We start from the raw sequence: 9,645 nt of genomic DNA, 5'->3' as shown, positions 1-9,645 counted from the left end.
ATATTACTATTAAAATGAAATGATAATCTATTTTAAACACAAAATAATTAGTTTATCGACATATTAAGTGCTATAATGAGTGGAAAAAAAATTATATGTAAGAGTACATAATGTGAGTGACCGCAAAAATGAAAAATGTTGAAAAAACTTTAGATTAACTGACAAGATTAAAAAAAAAAATTTAAAAAGAAAATACCAAACAAAGAATGGACGGATAGCCCATATAAAATATAAAGCACATGACGTAATAGGCCCATGGCCCACCCATACTAGTACACCCCCACAAAAAATTAAAAAAAAAAAAATTCAAAATTCAAACGGCTACTTTCCCACTCTAATTCAAATTCAAAATCCCAACGGTTATATCTCCCTCCAATCCAATCCAGTTATAAATTTTGTCCAACTCCGGAGTCTTTTTTGTCACTCATTCTATCACACTAACTTCTCTTTTGATCGCCTTCTCCTCAGAGCTCTCTCATTCTTCTAGCTAGGTCATCCAGCCATGAGGGAGTGCATCTCCATCCACATCGGCCAGGCTGGTATCCAGGTCGGAAATGCTTGCTGGGAGCTCTACTGCCTCGAGCATGGCATCCAGGTACAATCCCCTATTCTCCTTTTCTCTCCATTCCCACCTTCATCTCTAACCTCCTTCACAGCCCGATGGCCAAATGCCCAGCGACAAGACCGTTGGCGGAGGTGACGACGCTTTCAACACCTTCTTCAGCGAAACTGGCGCCGGGAAACACGTTCCCCGCGCTGTCTTTGTAGATCTAGAGCCCACCGTCATCGATGAGGTCCGCACTGGCAGCTACCGCCAGCTCTTCCACCCGGAGCAGCTCATCAGCGGCAAAGAAGATGCCGCCAATAACTTTGCCCGCGGCCACTACACAAGTAATTAAACCTCCTCTTTTTTTTTTTCTCACTTTCATTCTTTCCCATTTACGCATACCAACTGTTTGATGAAATGCCGCAGTTGGGAAAGAGATTGTCGACTTGTGCCTTGATCGCATCCGCAAGCTTGCAGACAATTGCACAGGCTTGCAAGGGTTCCTAGTCTTCCATGCTGTCGGCGGTGGCACTGGCTCTGGCCTCGGATCACTGTTGCTCGAGCGTCTCTCCGTCGATTATGGCAAGAAGTCCAAGCTCGGCTTCACTGTCTACCCATCCCCTCAAGTCTCTACCTCTGTTGTTGAGCCTTACAACAGTGTTCTCTCAACCCACTCCCTTCTTGAGCACACTGATGTCTCTATACTTCTTGACAATGAGGCCATCTATGATATTTGCCGCCGATTGATTGGCATTGATAGGCCTTCATACACAAACCTAAACAGACTAATCTCACAAGTCATCTCATCTTTGACAGCATCCCTCCGTTTCGATGGTGCCCTGAATGTTGATGTCACTGAGTTCCAGACCAACCTAGTCCCTTATCCACGCATCCACTTCATGCTCTCATCCTACGCTCCTGTGATCTCTGCTGAGAAGGCATATCACGAGCAGTTGTCAGTGGCGGAGATCACCAACAGCGCATTCGAGCCTTCATCGATGATGGCCAAATGTGATCCTCGGCATGGAAAGTACATGGCTTGTTGCTTAATGTACAGAGGTGATGTTGTACCAAAGGATGTGAATGCTGCTGTGGCCACCATCAAGACGAAGAGAACAATCCAGTTTGTTGATTGGTGCCCGACCGGCTTCAAATGCGGGATAAACTATCAACCGCCGACTGTGGTGCCTTTCGGAGATTTAGCAAAGGTGCAAAGAGCAGTGTGTATGATATCAAATTCGACTAGTGTTGCCGATGTCTTCTCTAGGATCGATCATAAGTTTGATTTGATGTATTCAAAGAGGGCTTTTGTGCATTGGTATGTAGGGGAGGGGATGGAGGAAGGTGAGTTTTCAGAGGCTCGAGAGGACTTGGCGGCACTCGAGAAGGATTATGAGGAGGTCGGAGCCGAATCCGGTGAGGGTGATGAGGATGAAGATTGTGGTGAAGAGTACTAGATTGAATTTAGATACATTAAAAATAGATAGATGCTTTGTCTATCATTGTTTCCTTGCTTGTTTTGTTCTAGTGAAATCAGTGTTCTTTCTTGTTTTCTCTTTTTATTACATGCAAAGTAAAAATGTTATAATGTGAGGTACATAGGTATAGAGGATAAATATTTAGGCTAAATAATTGGGGTTTAATTAGGGGTAAGGGGGGGCAAGTGGGGGGTTGTTGTTCTTAGAGGCAGTGATGGGGTTTCATTGAGGGATCCATCTCACCCACATGAGAGAAGAAGAGAGAAGGGAACCATGAAATTATATTCCTCAATTTGGTGATGGTGGTGGTGGAATTTAAGTAAGCACAAGGTTCTTCATTTGATGCAACCATCCATGATGAGAGAGATGGTGGGTGGTTCAAGTCTTGTGATGTAGGAATAATCAATCCCTTTATTTTTCTTTTTGGTCCCATGTTTTTCTTCTTATATGCCCCTTTTTATTCTTCTCAATAATTCATTTAAAGAGGAATAATTATCTTTTAAAACATTGAACCAAAAAAAATTAAGGGAATTTATTCTTTCTACTCCAAATTCTAAAGCATAATTTTGTAGGATGTGTGATGGATAGATATCAGATAGTGATCAAAGTGAGCATCATTTGGTTGGTTTTGAGTTTGATTAGTGTGTTGTGTGCTCATACACTCAGAGAATTTAAGAACATAATAAGAAAGTTTTATTTGTTTGAATTTGGTTTTTTTTTTTTTTTTAATCTCTTTTATAAATTGAATTTGGACATTATTGCTGCTAGTTGCTTGTTTCTTACTTAAAGAGTTAGGTTCAAACGCGTAAAGACATCAACGTCCCACAAGAACCCAAATGGCATCATCATCATCATCATCATCACAAAGCTAGCAAGAAAAAGAACATTTCTTACAATCATATAATCACTATTTGGAAATTAGTGCTTCTTAGCATGCAATTCACTGTTTTTCATTTCCCTATTTTTATAATTAAATAGTACTGTTAGCATGCAATCCACTGGTTTTATTTTCAGTTAATTTTGATTTAAAAAGAAAAGAGAACCATTATCCTATTCATTGTTAGTTAAACAACTGCTTAGTTAGTACAAGGGTTTTGAAAACACATGCAATATATTGTTAAAAATGCCCTTTGTGTATTTTGAATTATTTAAAAAAAATTATAGTGATTTAAATGCTTGTTGTAATGTTGATTATTGATTTTGTTAATAACATGAACAAAAATATTCTTTTTTTTTATGTATAAGTTTCTTCTAATTAATTGTATTATGATTGGAATTTATTAATTTTTTTTAACGAAATCTAGACAAACCATGACATGGGTGTAAATAAACATAAAGTTATTATTTAAACATATCTATGTTCTCACCTTATATAAATTGAGATTCGAATCCATCTTTTTAACAAATACACGAACATCTTATATAAAAAAACGCAAAACTAATAAACCGTTAGTAAAAATGATTAAATATTATTTCATTAATTTTCCCTTTCTCAAAAACAAAAGAAACAAAACTTTAATAAATCATGGTTGTTTGGCTCCTTCTGCTAAGTTAGGATAGAATATGATTGAGTTGTTCTTTGTTTGCTAATAGTGTTCAGAGATAAATGATGCTATATGTGATTGTTTTCATATACATGTTTTCTATTAATTTTTTATTTTGCCCAATCACTTCAAATGTTTTTTTATAAGTAATTTACAATTTAATTCAATTTTTAATAGTGATAATTGGCTTTAGTCATTTTTATATTTGAAAAAAAAAAACCCTTACAAATGGCTGGCTCATTTGTAATCACTCGTTTGGAGATATTAAACAAATGGTTATATTTACATCATTTTCTAATTTTATTGTTTTTCCTTTTTAAAACAAAAGGAAATTATTAGCAATAAATTATCATGAGAAATTAAATACTGAAATAATTTATCCAAAAAAAAAAAATTCAATAAAAGCACTCATCATCCTGATCAATGACAGTTCATTTGTATGTATTTTAGCGCATTAGACAAACACTTCTCTCAAATCTTCAACCAACTTTCCCACCATCCAATAATGCATCACATGACCTATATTGACACGTGGAAAGCCATGATTGGCCGATTTAGGCCCTAACATCAAGGATCAAATGTGCCATTTGTTTATCATTGCATGCATAACTAATTGCAGTGGTAGTTTATATACCTAATTTTTTTTCATTAAGATAATGATGTTAATTATACCATACATTATTTTAAAAAGGTTCTTCACCAATTGCCTCCAATAAAAGTTTCATAATCCCTCAATCCATAAAAAATAAAAAAAACCAAAACAAAAATAAAAACTTAAATATAGATTAAATGGTAAAATTTTAATTATATAATACTATTAAAAATCTTTTGAACCATTAATAACATCATCTTTATGTAAAGTATTCATTTAGTTGAGAGATCACTGGTGTTTATTGAACTTGCTCCGTGCACCTGACATGCACTTATCGTATTTCGTCAATATATATATATATATATTAAAAATCAAAAAATTTTAAATAAAATTAGAAGGATTAGTAAATAAAATATCTAAGGATCTTTGTAAATAGAGAAAGCACCAACATATATAATATGGATTAAACTAGTGCAAGTTGGCAGAAATTAAAATAATAGTATGATGAAAAGGAATGAGAGTGAAAAACAATTGGGGTTAGTGAGTTAAACAAGGTTGGAACATTTATACTTAATAGAGTCATTGTCAACTAGGCCTCTTTTTTGTCATCTCCCTTGATAAATGTTATCAACTTACTTGGTGCTAATCTATCCAAACTTATGGTGCAAATTCTATAATATTTCTATGCTTCTTGTTGAAGATGTTTTGGATTTCTTCGAGCTTAGTGCTTGCAAGAGCATATCCCATTTAAATTTCAATAATTACTATTAGTTTGTTTAATAACAACCGTTGGTGGTTTAAATAAAAAGTAAATTTAGAAAGTCTATGAATTTAATCATGGTGCAAAAAGTACATGAATATATATATATATATATATATAGGGAAAACATCATCTAAGTAAGTCCCTAGATTTGAAATCTAGGGACGTTTTAAATTTAAGCCGTTGGATCATCATCCGATGGTTGATTGATTATATAAATACTGTACATCTTTTTACTGTTCATGATCACTGTACAACACTGTAGAACGCGGTCTCTACTGTTCATAATAATAAGAGCCGTCAGATTTTCATCCGATGGCTACTATGGACATTCTTAGATTAGAAATCTAGGGACGTCCCTAGATGATGGTATTTGACATAAGAGAAAACAAAAAGACTAACTCAACTACCACAACGTCCATATGCATATAGAATTCAACTCAAAATATAAAATCTTAGTTAAAAATAAGAATTAGTCAAAAATTAACATTTCTAATTTAATCATTAAATATAAAGAAATAATCCCCTTTGTACAAAACAAGGGAGGATTGTAAGCTACACAAAAATAAAAATATTTTTTTTTAAAAAAAAAATTTGGACAAACATTGGTTGGATTTAAGATTGAATGCATCCAAACGTGGCAAATGGAAAGGATTTAAAAGGAAGGGTGTTAAATGCTAATGAGGAATGATAAATTAGGAAAAGATGGTTCCGTTCCGTTCCGTTGGGTTCCGTTAGGGTTGGTTTGGGGGTATAGGATCCAATCGGTTGACCGGAATTGATCTGGATGGTGGGCCCAAAGGAACATGGGCCGTCCAATGGTCTAATCAAAGGAGGGGAATGGTGGGCTGTCAGTGGCCCAGGGACCACCGTAGCTGGATGTGGACCATGCCAGACTAAGACATTGCACCCAATCACCTTCCAAACCCCCCCCCCCCAAATCATTCATTTCCTTTGCCTCTTTCTCACTCTTTTAATTCCCTAATTTTTTTTTCATAATATTATTAGTAACCAAACCATATTATTATTTATTTATTTTTTTTTAAAAAAAAACTTGGTTTAGTGTTGATGTGGGTTGGGTTAGTATTGATTTATGGTCAATCCGAATTATATATATATATATACATGCAAGTAGTAATGGCCAATATTCACAATGTTAAAATATGTTTAAATGTATTTGATCAATTTATGTTTATTATTATATATATATACATATATATCAACATTAATGGTATAAATTTAAATAAACAAAAAGTACAACTTAGAGAGTGTCATCCCTTAGCACGTATATATGTTTTTTTTTAATTTTTTAAATGCCACAAATAGTGACAAGGAGTGACACTTTTTTTTAATTTTTTTTTTCTAATTTAACCTCATTTTCTTCTCTCATGACATATACCACGCTCCACAATTTATTATTATTATTATTGTTATTTTAAAGAAAAAAAGAAAGTTATGGTAAACAACTTGATATATTGGAACATAATTTGTAGGCTTCTTTGTGTCATCTCACTCAGATGGACAAAATATTAAAAATACATACACACATACACACACATACAATATTATAAATATATGATATTCAATTATTAATTAGAAAATTAAATATGAGAACGAAAAAAGAAAGAAAGAGAAAAACATGGTGAAATTTGGAGGTGGGGCCCAAATAGGGAAATAAAAATGAAGACAAAACAGGGGGAAAGAAAAGGATGTTAAAAAGAAAGAGAGAGAGAGGGGGAAATATAAAAAAAGAAGAAAAAGGAGGGGGGTGGTGATAAAGGTGCCAAAGAGAAAGAGATTAAGGCCCTCTCAGGGCCCGGCGCGAAGCTCTCTCTGCGGAGAAGAATCCAAAGGACGGAGAAGGAGTAGAAGAAGTAGAAGGAGAAGAGAGAGCGAGAGAGCGAGAGAGAGAGAGAGAGAGAGAGAGAGAGTTGTAGGGAAGGGAAGGGGATTGGTGTTTTGTTTCAATACGGGTCTACTCTGATTTAAATCCATCCCCAAAATTGTAAGTGAGTTTGATCTTATTTTAATTACTTAAATTTTATGTTTTTGAGGCTGTTGGAAGTAGAAAGATGAGATTTTTTTTCAGATTATTTGCTATATATTTTTTTGTTTCGATGGATTTGGTATTTATGATCAGGATATTGATGGAAAATTTTTGCAAAGTTTGGGTCTTGTTAGTGGGATTTGTGTGATCTAGTTTTGTGTTTTGTTATAGCGTGGGTGATTTTTTTTGTCTATCGTTTATTTTGTGTTGCGTATTATTTTGATGTTTTCTTTGGGGTTTTCGCTGAGTTTTTTTGGTTAGATCGTTCTGGTTTTATTGGATGCTTGTGTTCTAGTTCTTGAGAGATTGGACTTGTGGATTATTGTTGTTTGTTGTCTTGGGAAACATGGAAAGATTCGATTTTTGAGAGAATTTATGCTTTGAGATTGATCTGCAAACGAGGTTATTGGATCTGGCTATGCTGAAAAAGATGGAATTTTTCAATCTGTATTGCTTTTCTTTATTTTGATTAGATTTGGATATGATGGGCAAAAAGCTTGGCTGGTGGGGATGATGATGATGATGGTGATAATGATGATGATGAATTGGGTATGATATAACTCTGATAGCTTCTTATCATCTGTGCTTTCTGGTTGTAGATTGATAGGTCTTGGAGGGACAAAAGGGATTGTTCTTTTTTGGCTCATTTGTAGAGGATTAGATCTCTGAATCCTGACGCTGTGGTCTCTTTTTAGCTCTGGAGACATGTTGGAAGGTCAATCCTACATGATCTCAAGGGCAGTGCCGAGCTCCTGTGAGCAGGAACCCAAGTGGATCTACATGGCTTGCCAGCTCCTTGACCAATCAAAGAATAAACGGCATATGAATGATGAATCAAGAGAACAAGAAAAAGGGCACAAAATTAAGAGAAAGAAGTCTCCAAGGAGCCCTCTATCACCCAATATCGAAGAAATGGAGCCAAATTCTCTGGAGACCATTGAAGAAATGGAGTGTCCTGATGAGACTGATGGAAATGGATCCGGTGGGGATTACCCTGATTCGAACTCCCTCATCAGCTCGATTGGCCGGGATAATTCAATCAATTGCCTTCTCCGCTGTTCTCGATCTGATTATGGCTCTCTCGCATCACTCAACAAGAGCTTCCGTTCGCTTATTCAGAGTGGTGAGCTTTACCGGCTCAGACGACAGATGGGGATAACTGAGCACTGGGTCTACTTCTCTTGCCATGTTCTTGAGTGGGAGGCTTATGATCCCTACCGTGGTCGATGGCTGACACTGCCTAGATTGCCTCATAATGAGTGCTTCATGTGCTCGGATAAGGAGTCATTGGCTGTAGGCACTGAGCTCCTTGTTTTTGGGAAGGAAGTAACCTCGCATATTGTTCTTAGATATAGTATTCTCACAAACTCTTGGAGTTCAGGTAAGGCGATGAACTCTCCCAGATGCTTGTTTGGATCTGCAAGCCTCGGAGAGAAAGCTATTGTAGCTGGTGGAACTGATGCTCATGGTAACATATTGAGTTCTGCTGAGCTTTATAATTCTGAGAAGCAGACTTGGACTACTTTGCCGAGCATGATTACACCCAGAAAGATGTGTTCCGGGGTATTTATGAATGGAAAGTTCTATGTCATTGGAGGCATGTCAAGCAACACACAATTATTGACATGTGGTGAAGAGTATGATTTGGAGAGGGGTACCTGGAGGCTCATTCCCAACATGTCTTCAGGCCTCAATGGTGCCAGCGGTGCACCTCCGCTCGTTGCAGTGGTTAATAATAATTTGTACGCAGCTCATTATTCAGAGAAGGAGATCAGGAAATATGACAAGGACACTAACTCTTGGATCACTCTCGGGAGATTACCTGAGAGACCAGCTTCGATGAATGGTTGGGGCCTTGCTTTTCGGGCATGCGGTGAACGACTGATTGTGATCGGTGGACCAAGGGTATTAGGTGGGGGAATGATTGAGCTTCATTCATGGATACCTAAAGACGGGCCTCCAGAGTGGACCATGATAGCCAGTAAGCATTCTGGAAGCTTTGTCTATAACTGCGCTGTTATGGGTTGCTGATTAGATTTATTGATCCCGCATACACCGGCATTCCCTATCCAGAGGGAGGATGTACAAGATTGGTCTGTTCGAAGGCATAAAACACTGATTATGCCTAATGGGTAATCTCTGCCATTTTGAGATTTCAGATTTTACTCAAGGTTTAATAGAACGATGTCTTCTATGTAACTCTTGAGTTCCTTTTTTTTTTGTTACCCCCTCATTTAATTTTCAGCAAAATATTAATTCTGCGCTATTATTCTGTTAAAATGGAGTAGAGATTTCGGATCATGCATTACTGTGATGGACTAATAATTCAATGAAGCTGATGACTTGATTAATTTTGTCTGTGTCTTAAATAGACTAAGGATGACCATGGGTTTTATTTTCCTTGCATGCTGTATTTGATGTGCTTTCATTGTAAATAGTTAATGGCCTAAATTCTTTGTCAACTTTAACATCCATCTAGGTGTAGTTCTTATTTTCGTGTTATGAATCACAAGAATTTGACTCGTGCTGAGCTTCAAGTGAGCAGCCTTGAAAGTCACAAGTTTAATGGCATGACATATATGGCTGAAATTGATGGGTTATGTATTATATATCAAAATGGTAGGAATTTAGGATGCTATTTAGAAACTAGCGTATCACATTTGTTGCATTTTTAATA

The 9,645-nt window shown here is 36.3% G+C and overlaps 2 protein-coding genes across 4 annotated transcripts; both read left to right on the top strand.

The window, feature by feature from the left end:
- Positions 1 to 295: 295 nt before the first annotated feature.
- LOC120262360 (tubulin alpha-4 chain-like) lies at positions 296 to 2,140 on the top strand. The gene is made up of 3 exons (XM_039270457.1): positions 296 to 595; positions 657 to 891; positions 974 to 2,140. The coding sequence occupies exons 1-3, from the start codon at positions 503 to 505 to the stop codon at positions 2,002 to 2,004; spliced, it is 1,359 nt and encodes a 452-aa protein (XP_039126391.1). The 5' UTR covers positions 296 to 502; the 3' UTR covers positions 2,005 to 2,140.
- Positions 2,141 to 6,685: 4,545 nt separating this feature from the next.
- Positions 6,686 to 9,319, top strand: LOC120262361 (F-box/kelch-repeat protein SKIP11-like). Of its 3 annotated transcripts, none has more exons than XM_039270459.1 (3): positions 6,686 to 6,926; positions 7,442 to 7,517; positions 7,664 to 9,319. In XM_039270459.1, the coding sequence occupies exon 3, from the start codon at positions 7,674 to 7,676 to the stop codon at positions 8,997 to 8,999; it is 1,326 nt and encodes a 441-aa protein (XP_039126393.1). In that variant the 5' UTR covers positions 6,686 to 6,926; positions 7,442 to 7,517; positions 7,664 to 7,673; the 3' UTR covers positions 9,000 to 9,319. The 3 variants fall into 3 exon arrangements, with proteins under 3 accessions (XP_039126393.1, XP_039126394.1, XP_039126392.1); XM_039270460.1 differs by having other exon boundaries at positions 6,686 to 6,930; XM_039270458.1 differs by lacking the exon at positions 7,442 to 7,517 and having other exon boundaries at positions 6,687 to 6,926; positions 7,568 to 9,319.
- Positions 9,320 to 9,645: the final 326 nt, after the last annotated feature.

Source organism: Dioscorea cayenensis, chromosome 5, assembly GCF_009730915.1.
Source record: "Dioscorea cayenensis subsp. rotundata cultivar TDr96_F1 chromosome 5, TDr96_F1_v2_PseudoChromosome.rev07_lg8_w22 25.fasta, whole genome shotgun sequence".
In the NCBI taxonomy this organism is placed as follows: Eukaryota; Viridiplantae; Streptophyta; class Magnoliopsida; order Dioscoreales; family Dioscoreaceae; genus Dioscorea; species Dioscorea cayenensis.
Note: the sequence above shows the minus strand (reverse complement) of the source record. Positions and strands in the feature narration are given on the sequence as shown.

Bases quoted from the DNA above. Each gene is read 5' to 3' on its own strand.
- LOC120262360 (XM_039270457.1), top strand. From the start codon at position 503: ATGAGGGAGTGCATCTCCATCCACATCGGCCAGGCTGGTATCCAGGTC. The intron at 596-656 runs GTACAATCCCCT...CCTCCTTCACAG, and splicing joins GCCTCGAGCATGGCATCCAG to CCCGATGGCCAAATGCCCAG. The intron at 892-973 runs GTAATTAAACCT...GAAATGCCGCAG, and splicing joins TGCCCGCGGCCACTACACAA to TTGGGAAAGAGATTGTCGAC.
- LOC120262361 (XM_039270459.1), top strand. From the start codon at position 7,674: ATGTTGGAAGGTCAATCCTACATGATCTCAAGGGCAGTGCCGAGCTCC.